This window comes from Vanellus vanellus, assembly GCF_965231255.1.
Source record: "Vanellus vanellus genome assembly, chromosome: 18".
In the NCBI taxonomy this organism is placed as follows: domain Eukaryota; kingdom Metazoa; phylum Chordata; class Aves; order Charadriiformes; family Charadriidae; genus Vanellus; species Vanellus vanellus.
In genome coordinates, this window is record NC_138923.1 from 7,101,494 (window position 1) to 7,119,304 (window position 17,811).

Here is a 17,811-nt window from a genome sequence, read left to right on the forward strand (position 1 = left end):
ACAATTCTGGTGTGAAATAATATGAAATAAAAATAATAAAAAAAACCCACACAAACCAAAACCCACCAAGTACCATGAGTAAGAATGTGTCATTGTCCTTCTGAATACAGCAGCTCGGTACCAGCACCCCACTGGGACAGGCTGTTTCTGCTGCTTCGTTGTAAATTTTTACAGCTGGAAGCAAAACCCAAATCCACCCCATAGCCAAGGAGAATAATGAGGAGTAAGAGAGCAGCTCAGGAGTTTCAGGCTATAAGATTTACATCTGCCTGCAAGAGTAAGTCACAGCTCAGGTCCTGTTCTCAACTGGAAACGTTTGTGGGAAGGCAGAAAGCTCACGGGAGGGAAACGGCTACAACCTCAGCACAACCAGAGGAACCCCGGCAGAGAGGCACTGCCTTTTTTATTGGGAAAGAGAAGTGACAAAACCATTTTTCTTCTTCCTTGGATGATCAAAAGGGTCCAGTGAAACTGTACGTCTGTAATTAAATGTTTATTTAAATATGTGGATGACTTTCCTTTCATTGTTACAAGGTCAATATTCGCTTTCCAATGGAAGCACTTTATTTGGTTGAATTCTGTCTCCAGAAATGAATGGGCAACACCAGAACCTTTTACATTGGCAATGAAATCACAACACTGAGATGCCACCAAAATCTAGAGATCAGTGCTCAAACACACATACACACACATATACAAATAAAAAAGTGCTCGACATCATCATGTTAAAATAGAATTTGGCTTCTTTTAGGTCTTTTGACACTTCAGGCAGGAAAACAAAAAACAGAGAACAATATGCATCAAACTAAATGAACTTCCGAAAAATACTCAGCATTAAACACAACTTTCAGTATCAGTAAATATGTTTCTTCTCTATTTACAGGTGTTAAGAAAGGGCATTAGAGACTTTTGCTGGGGATAATGAGATCTTGTAGGATGTACAGTTCACGCTTCTGGGCGAGATTAATAAGTTCAAGCAGAGTTTTTATAAACTAGCCATATATTTAGTCCTTCAGATTTTGCAAAAGGTAAATTCTACAAAAATTACTCATTTGTTACCCTGAATAAAGGCAGCAGAATAAACTCGTGTAGGCTACAGTACACGACTGTCGCTATTTTTTCTTGCAGTAAGTTTTAAGATCCGGGCTTTCGGGAACTAGTTGCCAAGTTTATAAAAACTCCATACATGGTCTTTTAATAAAACTTTTGTTGAAGAAAATCAGTCAGCTAAAGCTAATGCTCCTTCTAAAGCGCTATTTCGCAACACAGACATTGCAATTCTTCAAATGTTCCACAGAGGCTGACAATAATATACTGTCCACCTAGATTAAATATATAAAAGCAAACTTTTATCTAATTTTTACATAGATGGCACAACAATAGGTGAAAATGAATTCTTCTAGCTGCTGATTCAACAGTGCATTGGACACGAGAATAAAAATACTGCAGCTAAAAATATTTTAAAGATATTTTTGCACACCTGTTAACTGCTGAACCATTTAGATCCCCGGATAGGTGGATGCAACAAAGCCTTTGCACAAACCTTTGTACAAAGCCACAGGTGCCAACCGTGTGCATCCCATTCTGCTATCGGAGGCTCGTGGATCTAAAACAGTTCAGCGACCACAGTAGCAGCAATGATAAGGATGGTAATTTTAATTGATTATGACCCTTCCGATGCCGCTAACGCTGTAGCTGACCGGCCGCAGTGTTGGTATCGCCTGCTTCTCAGTGCAGGCTCCTGAGCCACCGGAATTAGATTAAAACCCATAACCTTTTGCTGGTTGATGCTCACAGATATTAAGCACCATAAGACAACAGCTACAGTGCTAACTGTAGGACTGAGGGACTTTGTGCTATTAAAAATAAAAGTTGGTATCTTGAATGGAGAGAAAGGGACAGACTCACAAAAACGTGTAAGCCAACTCAAAAATTACATCATCCTGAGTGGGGACGACCTGAGCGATCCCCAGCATGGAGAGCACACGACTCTTGGACAGGTTTCTATGTGCTGACCCTGCACAACAGCACAGCAGGCAGCCAAGCAACACACACACGTTTGTCTGCAAACTAAACCTGAGAGGTTCCATTTTAGGGTCACTGTCTGTAGTGGTGTCCATATCAATTTTCTCAAATTCTGGGGATTCTACAAAATATGCTGAAGTTGACTAAGAGCAAGTAGATTCCCCCAAATGATATGTTGATCTATGAATAAATTAGACCCTCATGAGCTATTAAGTAGCAACTGACTCTTACGGGGCTCAAACATGTAAAAGATGACTACAAGATCCTAACAATGGTAAAGATTCAGGGGAAACCGACAGTTATAATATAGAAGTTCAGAAAGCAATTGACCCTTTCTTAGGCAGCTGAGGTCCAGATCGTGTGATACTTGGAGATATTACAGCTCTCTGTCCACTGCATGACATGATAAAGTGAAGCATCCCTTATCATGCTACTTCTGCTTCAAATAAAACCACATGAGACCAGGATGGCTGATGAATAAGTCAATTCCTGTCTGGCTTCTGGGTCGAGGTCCAGTCCATAACAAGGTGGGAGAATGAAATAGAGTGTGGTTTCTTTTTGTCTTTTCTCTCTTATTTTTTCTAAAAAAAATTCTGTTATTCAAACATTTAACTGATGAGAACGCACAAGAGGTCATGCAAAAGGAGAAGGCAGGTCTGAAATGCTGAAAAACAAACCAACAAAAGAAAACTGCAAAGAGATTAACAACAATGAGCCACAAAATAACGTGACCCTCAGGAAGGTGGGCGCAGGCAAGGCAACAGGGCGAGCATGCAGACTGAAACGAGAGCAAAACGGAGGTCTTTGTGACGAGCAAAATGGGGCTTCAAACCGAAATGCCAGTGTCTGTGTTTGTGTGTGTCTGTGTGTGTGTGTGTGCGAGAAAGAGGAGGGAGGGAGGGAGGGAGGAACGGGGAATAAAGAGGAGGGGGCAGAGAGAACAAGCAGGAAAACAAGCGTACATACGTGAGCTTGAAGGCTTTTGGGAAACAGCAAGGTCATAGGGATTTAATACTTGGAATGAGCATCAGCCTAGATTTAAAAAAAAAAAAATACAGGCTGACAAGTATTAGTGACCTTTTGGGGAAAGCAGAATATTGAATAATGCATATGGATCAAATTGAATATCCGCAAATTCAGAGCCCAGTCCAGCTGCTGTAACACTGTTCCCAGGGGAGGCTTTCCACCTGTGTGCACCTCCCGACCAAGCTATTTGATGAGACTACCTGCAGGATTAGCACGAAAGGCACCGTGTGAAATGCTGATGGACCAGTGCATACATTCAGATGGACTGAGGGACAAGGGAGGACAGAAGACAGACCAGTACATGCTTGGAGCTCTCCAGTTACCCTTACATCAAAGGGCAGCCAGCAGTTCTTTGACTGGTGTTGGAAGGAATCGGGTGAGGGGAAAGTGTTGGTTATGTTTTACGGAGGGGCTGTGCCAAACCGGCAGAGGAGTGGGAAAGGCTGATAGGTTAATCTGAGCCACAGGTAGCATGCCATGAAAAAGAGCAAGCATCTGAATGGTACTGGGATGGAATTTAGGTCTGAATTTTTCAAGTGGGAACTCCAGACAAGGCCGGGAGTCTGGCTTTCCATGGGTGTGTTTTAACTGCCTGCAGGGTAAACAGACCATTTTGTTTCTCCTTCTGTGACAAGCTCGCCCCGAGGTTCTTGCACCAGCACAAACACCTTTAGGAATCTAAAACATAAGAAAGACAAAAAGAAAGAGACTGGATTAGAAAGAGGCTGGGGAAAACAGGATCCCTTAAGAGTAGCACTGCCTGCAGAAGGTTAAAGGAGACACAGCATCCAAGCATCTACCAGGTTACAAGGGGTTAGGGAAGGCTCCCGAACTACATACACCGCCAGCACTCAAACAGCAACCACTCCCCCTCAGCCCTTCCCTCCAGCCTGGGGATGAGCACCACTGGGACACTGCTCTCCTCTGGGAGGAGGATGTAAAACTCGGGAGCAGGACCCTGCCAGCACTTTTAGTGCAACAGAGAAAACAAACGGCTTTTCATTTTCAATTTGCAAAGGAGTATTGTATCTGTTCAAGTGACAGCTGCAGAGACCATGACTGATACTGAAGAATAACAACAGGAAGCTAAAACACAAAGAATTTTGCAAACGAATCCAGACTAGATATCCATTCCACAATAGGCTGCAAAGACCTTTCAGGTACGTGAACGCAGTCTTAGTTTCTAAACCCATCCTTTGTCACATGCCTATACCAACACACATCAGGCTGAGAGTAAGTTTTCTCTGTGGCCAAGTGAAGCTACAATCCAGAAGTGTGATTTGGCCAAAGACACCGCTGTATCCAAGGGATTACAGGATGACCCCAAATTTCCCTCGCATTCGAGAGCGGGGGAACCTTCCGATCTCCTTTGCACCCACTTCCACAAAAGAAAAAACTCCAAATGACAGCACAAAAAAAGTTCTCGGAGCCACAACAAAATACTTTTCCTGAAACGGAAACTGCATTTATATTTAGTGTGGGAAGCAGGTGAAAAGCAGCTCTGAGCCTTTTGCTTTCCATCAGTGAAGTTAAACTTGAATGAATTGCTATTAAAAAAAAATCTCACAGGAATGAGAAAATATAACGTTTATTAGAAGACAACACCATGGTACATCAAGCTATAAAGATATTCCTGACAGATGACGATTATTTAAAAAAATAATAGAAACGGAACCACCACACTGGCCAGATTTGAACAAACCTTAACACAAACCAAAAGTTTCTATGCAAGTGCAACCAGATGCAGGCAGCTGAGTAACCAAAACCACTTATCAACATAAGAGGGACTGACTAGTTATCAAAACAGCAGCTAGGTTAAGCAGAATAACAGCCTATAAACCCATTTATTTTTATACATATATAAAAGGATAAAAACAATTCAAATTCAAGTAACTTTAGTTTTTAAGTTATGTTATATACAATTTTTTTTATACCAGAACTAAGGGCAAGTATTTACCAAAAGGATTAAGAAAAGCCACAGTCCAGTTTATAATTACTGTTTTCTAAATAATTTGGCAAGCATTAAATAATCAGATATATCCTAGATAAAAAGTGCATCAGCATGGTTAACTTTTACCTATTTGTTTATTTATATAAGTCGAGGCTCTGCATAATAGTTACAGCCAACAAACAGCAGAGCTGCAGCACTCGGAGTCACAGAGCTGTCTGTAAGGATTTATGTATATAATCAGAGGTGAGGAGGAACAGCCCCGCAGTGGCAAAGGAGCCGAAATGCTAATCAGCCCATGGCTCCAAAATTTTTTTATCAGGAAGTTTAACTTCACAAAACAGCCTCTAGTACCGCACGGCACCCAAAGAGCCAGTCCTTCTGGTGGAAGTGAACATGGCATTTTTGTTGGGTGCAGTGGAGAGTTTATATAAAGCTGGTTATTTCATGCAAATTCTTTTGTGTATCATGCTGTTTCACAACACAGTTTTGTTCCCAAGAAGATTCTGAGGTACCATATCCAGTAACAGAGTGTGGTCAGTCTTGAGCAAAAAGGCCCAACTAATTCCTGCGTTGGACAGTTGTCAGCACCAGGTACCCGACAGGGACATTAAAGCCCCGCACGAAGCTACACCCATGTGTGCGCAGAGGCGTTTTCTTCCTCATCCCCTGCAGTTAGAGGTTGGCGTAAGCCCCAAATCATGAGTTTACATCCAACAGATCCAGTTCTCACTCTGCATGTTTTTTAGCGTTTCTAATAGTTTCCTGCACGCATCGCAAAGAGACTGAACTGTGTTGGCTCTCATTTGTATTAGGAAGGACAATAACGCTGTTTACAACTAGATTCACACAGTCGGGCCAGTACTTTCATTGGCAGTGATGCACATTTAAATTTCAGGAGGTGAACCTATACATGCATCAGCTGAGCGAAGGGCACCTAACAGAGTCTTTCATTGCTGGAGATATGACATGTGCATTCATCTCTTCTAAAGAAAACCTTCTGAAATAGAGCTCTTAAAACAACCGTAGCAGCAAACCAGCAGAATAAAAGGTGAACAGGCCTATGCAAACCTACTCAGAGATTTTCTGAAGTGATTTGTACACATCTGGAAAAAAAAAAAAAAAAAAGGCAAAACAAGATAGACATTACTGTTCTTTTTTTTGTGATAGGGTTTGCTAACACCCTCTGACCAGAGGGACCATTGTAAACTTCACAAACAGACCTCACACTGGTATTTACAGGAGTGCGCTTGGCTCCCATGAAGACTACAATCAGGAGAGCAACTGCAGCACACGACTTACCTGTCCTATTCATCTCAGGTTCATTCGGCAGCAGAGCCCTGACAACACAGGCTTCAGCTGACTGAAAAAGCTCACCAGCTGCCAAGCGGCTTTTCACAAAGCATTTAGTGGTTGCATTCCTCAGGCAGAGCTGCCTCTGGCTCACGGCACCGGCACAGCCGGGTCAGGCAGGTACGCTGCAGCCAGCGCCCATTCTGCTGGCTGGAAGAGTCCCAGATGTACTCAGGGGTGGTGTGAATGCTCCCACCCTTTACACAACTAACCTTTAGAGGTACCAGCTGCTCGAGCTTCTTTCCAAAACCAGGAAAGAGCTACTAAATTTGTAAACGCTTTAGTATTTACAGTGTCTTTGTCAGGGATGTCATAGCTTGTTTCGAGGACTGAATAAACTCATTTCTACTAATATATTAAAAATCAATTGAGAAATTTGCAGCTTGCAACAAAGTTTGTATTTTAAACACAATAGCACTTCCCCCAAATCTTTATACTGCTATTGTGACATTTTATGGAAAGTTCTCTTTTAGCTTTTCTTTTTAACCAGAGAATTGAGAAATTAAAGAGGTAAATATTATAGTTTCTTTACATTAGATATTACAGATACATTTGATTTTGTTCCTGGAGTCCAGCAAAACTAATGGAAAAACTTAAAAGGATCTGAAAACCCTCCATCATTGCTATAGAAGTGGCTGCAACTGTATCAGCCTTCACTCGCGGCACAGACTGCATTTTTACGATCATTCAGCATCACCCTATAACTTACGTAATACCATTAACATACTTATATGATATTCTGACTGGTATTGCAATACTCCTGCAATAGTCTCTCCAGAAGGCTACATTAAATACAAACTTTTGCTGTTTGAGTTAGCAGGACTGTGTCAGGATGTCTCATCCCGCCCAGAGGTATGTTTTGCTTCACTTCCCACCCAACCTGCTGCTCTGCGCCTGAAGAGGTGATTTGCTGTAACGTTCCGCTGATGTGAACCACGCTGCGGATCCGAGGGCAGGAGAGCCACGCTTGTTACTTAAGACAGATTTAGATGCCACACTAGCTTAGCTGTTTCAAGCAGGCTACGCTGCTGAACAACAGATTTTCCAGCACAGTAATAATGTTACTTTCAACTCTGGCCACACACAAAGCAGTCAAGTCTCCATAGGAGAGAAAACAGGGGTAAGAGATGGGGTCTCCCATTCCGTGCTTTCTGCCTCGTTCCGAGTATGACGTAATGAGAATGTACAATCCACATTCGTCTTTCAAAGGTCAATAAAAGCCAACAGAAAGAAAGGCTGAGCTTTTTGCACTCTTTTGCATCTCAACTGACCCTGTATTTGCCAACACAAACAAACTACTGCATTATGGCAAAATAAAACAAGACCCCAGATTTTCACGTGCAGCAGACAAGGCACTGCACTGTTTAATACTGAACCCAAGACAGTGAACTGATCAAGTTATAGTGTTTGTTTACAGAGACAGTCCTACTCCTCTCTTCCTGCTGTCCATGAATCCCAATGAGAGTGGTTCAGTTTTCGTTTATATTGGATGAGGCAGCTTGTGTCACACCAAGAACTCTAAGTCCGGAAAACACAACAATAATCTGAAGGATTAAGTGACTGAAAAACCCACAAATTATTTAACAGTGGACTTAAAATCAAATCAGGATGTGTTTGAACTAAAGTCTTTTGATTTTTCTGTGTACTACATTACCGGGTGTTCACGGTGCTAGCACACGTTCCAGCCAGGACTCCCCTGTAGTACTGCTTGCTTACACAAGACACCTATTGGTGAGGAGTTAAAAGCAACACCGAAACAGAAGATTGCCGAGTCTAAGCTCTGAATGTCTCCATTGATTGTGTGTGAGCAAAAGATTAAACCATTAGCTATGGTCATCTGAAACAGCAAATACATCCAAAAGACCATTTTCTGAAAGGTGGGAAAGAATAGAGGATGTTTCTTAATGTTTTACTGATTTATCAAGGACCACAGCGTACTGTGTAGACGGGTTTTGGCGAGATCTTTCCTTCCCCTTCCAAACACACTAACTAAATAACGACCAGGTTTCAATCCGAAAGCTCCACAGAACACATTAGGCCCTGAAAAGGTACCACACGGAGACACAAAACAGCAGTCTAAATATTTCCTATATAATATTCCACTGAATCAATCTGGGACAAAGAGCTGACTTACGAACGTGTCTGAGATGCCACCTGGATATCTGAGGAGGGCCCACATTATCCCAAATGGCTTTGTGTTTCCTGCACTAAGTTGGGCGTGCAACAGCAGCGACAGTTGAACAAGCGCTGTCTAGGAAAGGCTGTGTTTGCCCTCTAGTTTTACAGTCTATCACGCTATCCTCCTCTGATCAATAAAAAGCACGTTTTGCAGTACAGCAAGCCATATTAGTCCATGTACGAAATAATGCACTTTGTGGCATTGTACAGACTTTTAAAAGGCTCCACCTGCAACACAGAGCAGTTGCAGTGTTGGGTATCTCTGTGAAAGCAAATAAAGTAATAATAATAGTATTAAATATAAGTCATAGCACCTTTGGCATTTTTGTCCAAATAGACTTCAACATACGATGTAGGGACATAGCCCTCCTCGTCTTCATTCCTTCGGATTCGTGTCCACCCATCACCTTTGTCTTCTTCTATTACATAGAGCATTTCTCCTTCTGCTACGGAAATTGTTCCTTCATTCTGACCTGGAAGACACAGGAGGATGGAGTTTAGGCTGGCCTGCACAATGGGAACCACAGACGCAGTGGGGGGTGCTCAGGGCACACTTGGACAAGGTACTGACACAACCTTCGTGGCATCACTGGCATCATTAACAAGAACACATGTTTCTGGAAATAACTGTGTACATGAAGAGCCGGTTGAATGTAATCCTGACACCAGAGTTTGTTTTTTTTTTTTTTGTGCAGAGTCCATGCATAATGGGAGAGAAATTACTGTCTTAGTGCCCCTCTACAAAACAGAATCATGCCAGAGCCTCACTCGCCCTTTCTTTGTCTATTTAAGCACTGCAGGGGTTAAGTGAAGCTTTCCCACTTGTCCTTGGCATATGAACTGAACAAAACAGTAAGTGAAACGAGAGTAAAGGTTGAGTGATACCTTCAAATGTATAGAGCGCTTTACATGTTCCTATGGTGGGTAGTGGTTCTTCATCATCAAATTCATCGTCAAAATCTGTTGCAGGTACTTTCATTTCAGTCTCCTGACTTTGCTCTTCTGTGTAACTGCCATCTGGGCTGCTCAAGAGAGGAAAATACACAGCAACTATAGCGACCGGTCTCAGCAGCAAAGAGATTACTCTAGTAATCAAGCAAATTTGATTACTAGACACTTGAGCTGGAGTAGCTCCGCAATTCCAAAGCATGCTCACAAACGGCTGTTACCACTAGGAGCTGTCACAACAAGATGGGTGATACCAGCCATTTTTTCCCCATCAGAAGATGTAAAATGCACCTGTCCCACTCACCTTCACAGCGGAGAGTATAAGGACTACCAGGGCTATTACAGGTTTCATCATATTCAGAAAAGTAGCTCTTAAAGTTGGGATCTTGCATATGCTAAAATCAGCATGCGAAACACTTCATGGAGCGCCTGCCTTTAGTCCGGTTACAGAATAATTTTCTGAATGCTGCAGAGCTACAGCTTTCCCGATTAACAAGCTAAGGAAAGTGGGTCCAATTATCAGTCTGAACAGGACAGCTCTGTACAGATACTGTACCTCTCCCGGTCCTGCGCACAGCTGTTCACTGCTGAAGTGTTCTGGGCTTCATACAGTCCGCTCTGCCGCCGCGCCTGTTCAGTCCGCATGGGTAACCTGCCCTCCACCTCAGCCAGCCAGCCCTGCAAGCAACAGCAGCGTCATGCATCTTCCCGGCTTCAGTTTGCAAGGGGATATATGTTGCTTTTACTTTGCTTTGTCATATTTGACATTCAGACTATAGAACTAAAACCAGTTTGTAAACATACTTAATTTCTCCTTTGGGTTCCAGTTGTCAGGGGGAATAGATTCTCTCTTGTAAGTGTATATTAAATCTATCGGTCTCACCAAAAACCACACTTACTGATAACTTGATTCTTTTTTAAAAGACGCTGGGTGCTGAAAACACTATGACCCAAGAGCAGCAGTTAACAACAGCAGTTGGGAGATGCTGCTGCTCTAGTCACAATCAAGTAAAGAGATGTGTGGCAGCTTACAGTAGTCTCAATGACACCAGAAACACAGCAACCTCAGTGACTGCTGAACACAAGAAGACTAAAGCTGGGGAGAATGAAAGACCCAGTGATTTTCAAACAGGTAAGAAAGCAATGGATAGTCAAGCCAACAACTGTAAGAAATATCTAAAATTAACAGGATCAATCTATTAATATACATAGCGTAACTTCTAGAGTGAAGTCTCTTCTCAGCCCTGTAATCTTTCTTGTGTAATTATAATGGCTTCATATATTCCAAATACTCCTTATACTCTTGAGATTTTGCATCTCTAAGAAGCTTCCTGTTAGTGGCAGGCTATTCCTTAGAACATATTTTATCTGATAGCTTCTGTCAAATGGTGCTTTACATTTCTGTTCCTTTGATTTTCCACAGACATTTGTAGCATACTTCAGATTATTTAATTAATTGAATAAGCATCTGAACCCCCCTGGGCAGTCCAGAGAGCACTACGTTTTCTCTTATCTACCACTTAGCACAATTTGTTTTCTGTGGTAAATTAAACAGCAGGATTGTTGGCTGACAGTCACGTAGCACTTACCCATACATAGTAAGAAAATGTATCGATACATCTGGAAAAGCAATGAAGCATCTGCTTAGAACTAACATTTTACTGAAATGTCTCTTCCCATACCTCAAATTTCTGAACTTCTAATCGTAACTTTTCAATGTTCTGACCAAGTTCTGCTAATCTGTGGTCCACACTCGCTGCATCTCCCATCTGTGGATTCTTGATATACACATCTTTCATTTTCGTTAAGGCATCTCTGAGAGACAGAAGAAAAATAAAACATGTAAATGTTAGCACAGCTGGGGGCAAATCCCTTTCTCTAAATGAGGGCAAGTGAAAGGATAATAAACTGCCTCTTCATTACTCTGTGGTTCGAGCCTAATCAGTTACAGAGGTAACTGAGAACATCATGCCTTTGCTGTCTATAGAGCCAGCCATTGAAAAAATAATAGTAAAATCCCTTGCCAGAAGAGAATTTACACTGTCGGAAACAGACAAAAGCGAGCGACGCCTTTACCTACAATGTGACACAACAGACATTGTGCACAAGCCAAACTCTTCAAGCCCAGACATCAAAAGGAGCTCCTGGCTGTACAGGCAGCTGAGGGTCCCTCAAGCGAGCGAGGCTGGCAGGAGGAGCCTCGCCGGTGGATCCTGAGGCTACACAGGAGATGTGCTGTGTCAGTACAAGCACACCACACGTTTAGACCAAATGATTCAAGCTCCATGTGCTCAGCTTGAAGAATCTTAGCAGCAAAACAACAGAATTCTTGGACAGTGGCCTTTTGCAAGGCAAAAGGAGGAATTTGGTATTGGCTTTTAGCCTGGCACATTCTTTTATTTAGTATTATGACTTCTACTTGCTAACGCTAGGGGCAGGGGGAAATAAAAAAAAAAATAAAAAAATCTCACAACCATTGCAACGAAAGACAACTTCAACTTTCTAGATAAGTATCATCCCAGTTTTTGGGGCACAAAGAAAGTGTTGCATCATTATTCTCCATCATGGGCTGAAATCCAGTTGAGAAACTGGGACAAAGAGCTGGATGTGGACACACTAATAATAAAAATGGAGTGCTAACCAGAAATTCTCACCCTGCCTGTTGCAGTTTGTCGTTTGCAACCCAAATTATTTGTAAGATATTTATTTCACACTGCTTAAAACGAAGCTAAATCCGGACAGCTTGCATTTGTCACAACGCAGCAACAGATGGACCTTAGGCCACATAATGCGACCCTGCATCCTGTTAAGTTACACAGCATTTTTACTAGAGTCTTTCTAAGGGCTTTGTTTCACATCAACCCAGATGCCAAATGCCTAGGGTTTCAGAGATGTTAATTTTAAGGCCTGCTATGATGAATGTGGTACCGTAAGGCCAAGATTAATGTACATGCCTTCATGAGCTCCCTTAGGAAAGCCCGCAGAGCTCTCCCCGACAGCAGTGTGCTGCCTTTGACCTGAGTCAAGTTGAGGCTGAACTTGCAGAAAAAAAAGAGTTATCTGCATGATGATGAACATTTCAGAGCTTAGGAGGGTGGACTTATGAGCCGATTTCCTGTATTACAGGCACAGCTATGCAGCTTTTCTCTAGGCATTAGCTGGGGGGAGAAAGGTTAATGCGAGTCCCACGAGGCAAGTTAACACTCTTTATATTTTAGAGTTTCCCACCAAACTCTTGACAATTGCAATCCTGTGCCTGCCTTTGCTTTGTGTGTATAGAAAATGGGAAAAAGTGTGGGTGGCAAGGAAGTGGGACTGCTCTGTGGCTGAAGCCCTAAGGGACAATATTGCAAACATATGAGTCGTGATTATTACTATTTTTTTTAACTCTTAAACTTCTGGTGCTACTTCCTCAATCATATCCTATCTTTATTTAAAATAACTTCATTCTGCTCTGATTTCACATCCAATTTTAACGTTGGGTTACCTCAGAATCAATACAGAAGAGAGGAAAATCTGTAGAGAGGCTAATGTAAGTCAACACAGAGATAAAAAAAACAAAGCTATGAGAAGTCATATAACCATGTGCAGTTTTCCCTTCTTATTCATGAGGTAAAATACAAGGAAGAAAGTTTGGGTTACCAAACCAAATAAATAGGTTCTTCAAAGCAGTATTTAGGCACAGACTAGTACCAGAGAGGCTAAGTCTTGAAATCATTCAGGGAAGGAAAGTTCTGTCTCTTGCAAACCTAACATGCTGAATCTTTAATGCAACTGCAGAATGTGAACTAACACAAAGCAACAAATACAGGCTGCCAGAATCAATATAAACTGTGTAACTAAAATAGTCTTATTCTCAACCAGAACGATAAATACAGTCTTGTAGAAAAAGCATCCACAAAAAGCACACGAGTCATTACCTTTCTGCTTCCAGGAAACATAAGCTACAGATCAGAGAGTCTTAAGATACGCACCAATCTATCAGCACTTTTGACGATGTTATCATGCTCATAATAGCCTCTCTTGTTGGCATCTACCCATGCCCGTCACACAGCAATCGGTGCTGTGCTTAGCGCTGAGAGGTCTCTGATGGTACCTCTGACTGATGCTGTATTTACATCCTGATCTCTCCTAAGAAACACTCTCGGCAACAGATCACACCAAGAAACAAACAGTGTATCTAACAGTGATCTTTGTCTGGCTCATGATAAAACTGCTGCTCTCCTGTGAAAGCCCAAGAAAGCAGCTCCAGAAAGAAGGGAAAACTGTCTCTCCAGTTGCTTCACTTCTATCATTCCCATCCTTGTACTAGGATCTTCTCATCTCACGATTCCAAAGACAGGGTATGCATTACACTGAGGTGGGAGAGTGGAATAAAGATAAAGCTGGCTTTTGCCCCACCTCTGACTTACATCAGCTAAAATCAAATAACTGTTATCAGAATCTGAGTTGGGGAGAACCTTGCATCTCTCAGGTATTTTTAGCCATACGTAACTTTTGCTTCCTCTTTCCTTGGAAGAGCACCTTAAACAAACCTAGAACCTTGTTCTTATTTGGTCTTTCGTATATGTTAGTTGTTTCTGTTCTCCTATATCACGCTACCTATTTCATTTGTCATTGGAAGGGGTTGACGTACCTTTGATCCATCTCCTTCTGAATGTCTTTGTTCAGTTCATCGACTTTTTGCTGAAGTTTCTTTCTTCTTTGCTCAGGTGGGAGATTGCTGAAGTCTTCTGGGCCTGCTCCCTGCACAGCATGGGATGGAGGAGGGGAGGAAAGAAAGGAGGGAAAAAAAAAAAAAAAAAAAAAAAAAGAGAAACAAAACTCAGAGCCTGAAAGAATCCCTCATGATTGCATTTTGAAAACAACTCACAAAAAATCTGTGAAAAATCACAATGGTCTGAAGCATTGTTATCGTTTGTACTGAGAGTTATCAGTCCCTGAATGGTCAGAAATCTGTATGCCTTAGAAATAATTCCAGGACCAAATCCCAGTTCCATACCAAATGGCTATTAGGAGATCACCAACTAAAGAATGCCAGAATTCAACAGCAAAACTGAACAATTATTTTTTATCCATAGTTACCATCGGATTTTATTTAACAGAGTTCCATTCTCATGGAAAGCTGACCTTTCCTGCCTTCCTCTACTTTGCTACAGGCAACATCCCCATAAAATCAGTGCTAGCTCTTACTCCTGTGTCACAGTTGCGCTTCTCATGCACACCACTAATCACTGCCTTGCTCTGCATAGTCTGAGTGTTGGTCCAATACAGTTCATTTATGTTAGGGCTCTCCTAAACACACTAAGGTAACAGAAGTGCTTCCTCTGTGATTCTGCAATTTAAAGACATGCTGCATGCTTTTCAGGAGCCACATTCCATGTCAAAGTCTCAATTTTTCCTCTCACTTGTACTAGCATAAAAATCAGGAGTTACAAAGCCATAGAATCAATTAATTTGAAATCACAACTGAAGAAAACATTTGACCACAGTGGTTACCTTTATGTGGTTCTGCTTGAAAGCCCCTTTTCTGCCTTCAAACTGCTATGCCTCTTCTTGATTGCCTCAATTTGATACAGCAGATAGATGACACACAAAATGCATCCATACTATTTTCTTCAAAGTACCACCTATTTTTGTCTTGCAAGAAGGCAAGGGGGACAGTTGGGGTGGGGTATACTGAACACAGCTCAATACTAATTAGTTGCACCATAAAGGAATGAGGTTCTTGTACATAATCTTGAATTTGTACAGGTTTTTCTTGTTTTGGTTTCCGCTCATTCCACCTCCCATTTCTAAGGAGGAATACTGGCCTATGAGAGAAAGAAGGGTAAAAACACAGAGCTGGGTAATGAAATTCAATGGCCCAAAAGCTTACTGAAAGCTCGCGAGAAGAGTTTCAATGTTAGTCTTACTAAAATGCCAAATCTCTCACTCACAAGAGCATGATTTAATGGAAACTCTGCCACAGAAGCTGCCCATTAGGCCCTTTCAACTCTGCACTGAATGTGAGCCAAGACAGTGCATTCCTCCTGCATTTGCAGAACAAGCTGTTTAGGAAGAAAGCGTGTGGGTGTCAGAGGGATGGAGGACAACTATAGACAGGTCATCTTCTCCTCTGCTCTAGCCATTTCAAAATAACAGAACAGGCAAACCTAATGAAATTGATTTTCAGTATAAGACAGCCCATGCGTCTAGTTAAGCCTTGATCATCTGTGTAGTAATAAACTTAAAAATCTATTTCACAAGACAATGAGAAAGCAAATTTAAGACAAATGAAGGCAATAACTAAGTTACACTCGTGAAACTTTAACCACACGAAGTCCTAGCAGCGCTTACATTACTTGTTGTACCTGGTACAGGGGAGATCTATTTTAATTCATTCTTTAATGATATTTTGCTCGATAGTAATTCCCACATCACATTAGACATGAGAGTGATTCAATATATTTTACAGATAATCTACACAATGAAGCCATATCTATCTTTTTAAGGCAAAGCATCTGGATGTAGCTTTGTAAATAAACATGTAATTACAAGAAACCACATAACATATTCTTCTCACTTCTAAGCAGAAGAAACAGAGATGCTTGAAAATATCTCCAGTTATACATTAAGAGAACGCAACAGATGTAGTCAAATGAATTTGGAAAAGCATCTTCTTTTCGATTCTTCAACTTCGTTCAAAACACTTAGGGCTGGACTAAATTCAGTAGCTATTCACAATGCTTCAGACCAAAGCATTAGCGTTGTGTAGAAATGCATGCCTGAGACTAGGAGGTGATCTCACTCAGACTTTATTCCATGCTCAATAATTTCTGATCATAACAGAAGCTATAGCTCCTCCTCCAAAAGGCAGAGTCAAGGACCAATTTTTGCACATGCTGGGCACTTTTCATGCTGTCAAGCAAAAACACACCTGGGCTATCTCTCAAGTAGCGAAGGTTGCCTACGTTTTCCAGAAATCCTTCCACTGTGAAGTGCGGGGGAAAATCTGTGCTATTTTTGATGTACTACCATTGGACCAGCAGAGCCAGTGCTCACTAGATTTCCTTGCATTAAAATACTGGGATTTAGGATGCAAATTGTCACAAGATGAAAGGCTGTGAATAAAGAGGCCATGTCAGGACCAGTCTGTGGGCTGAGGCTCTATGAGGGGAGAGTGAGAGGTTGATCAGCCCCAGTTTTGGCTCTTGTACAGTTAAGATCCAGGAGGAAATGACAAACAAGCCAACTTCCTCTGCCTGAGGCGCACATAGGTCTCAGCCCTCTCTGCACATCTTTCCGATTCGAGCAATTCTTGGGGAACAGCCAGGTCAGCCATTTATTTTGGGAGGATTTATTCCTACGTACAAAGGCTTTGCTCAGCTATGCAACACACTAGCACTGCGACCAGGAAAACAACAAACGGAAATCCCTGGTATAAATGTGTTGGACTTCTAGGAAAGTGCCTTGGCAAAAAGAAAAAGGGTTGCAAGTAAGCTAGAGACTTCATCGTTCCTCAGGCCTACCACAGGTCTTCAGTGAGAAGCAATATTGCCAGTGGAGCCCAAGCAAGGCGCTGTGTTGACAGAGCAGCAGCAGGACCTGAAACCTCTAGAGCTACAGCAGGTAGCTTTCATGGCCTACGCGTTTCCCCAAATAAGCTGCTATGAACAAAACAAGTTCACAATGAGGTATTCAAGAACAATCTATGCATAGGGGAAAGGGAGCACCTAAAGGCACTGACTGGTGAGGAGTAAGAAAAAAAACTTTCAAGCTAATGTAGTTAAGGTGCTACTGCAGATCCTCTGAAGCTCCCCAAAACTGCAATCAATCATTTGCGGCTCTTGCATGCTGGCATGAAGTAGGTCAGCAAACCAGTCATGTTCTCCTTGTGACTGCCCTCCCAAAGGGCAAAGGAACGGAGACAAGCTGTCAGGAACATAGCAAAGTGTGGAGTATCTCAAGCAGTAGGGTACCTTGTGCATGAAGTTCAGCACATAATTTGCTTTCCCAAATATGTTCACCCCTTCCCTTTCCAACTCAGTAACATATTATCTTACCGTAGTTCAAGAAACCTTCCCAGCTGCATCCAAGATAGAATTTAGGATTCATATATATGTGTATCCCTCTTGCAAATTCAAATCAGACTGAGTTAACCTTGTTGGTTAAGGTTTACAGAATTTTAATTAATATCATTATTAGTTATTCTGAAGGACTACATAGGGCTGTAAAATGTAGGTGATACTGATGCAGATTTCCAGTAATACCTGGACATGGAAAGTAAACTTTGCAGCTATATTACACAAAAAGACATGCATTCCTCTCTGGAAAAGGTCCAGCAAACACAG

The 17,811-nt window shown here is 41.9% G+C and overlaps 1 protein-coding gene across 1 annotated transcript in view; it reads right to left on the bottom strand.

Moving 5' to 3' along the window:
- Positions 1–477: 477 nt before the first annotated feature.
- The window catches only part of FNBP1 (formin binding protein 1), a 104,309-nt gene continuing 86,975 nt past the window's right edge, over positions 478–17,811 (bottom strand). The window contains exons 12-17 of the mRNA XM_082492502.1: positions 14,115–14,224; positions 11,161–11,293; positions 10,035–10,156; positions 9,416–9,555; positions 8,845–9,003; positions 478–3,729 (exon numbers count right to left, since the gene is read on the bottom strand). Of these exons, the coding sequence (XP_082348628.1) occupies positions 3,722–3,729; positions 8,845–9,003; positions 9,416–9,555; positions 10,035–10,156; positions 11,161–11,293; positions 14,115–14,224 (672 nt within the window). The 3' untranslated portion in view covers positions 478–3,721. The remainder of the gene's footprint in view (positions 3,730–8,844; positions 9,004–9,415; positions 9,556–10,034; positions 10,157–11,160; positions 11,294–14,114; positions 14,225–17,811) is intronic.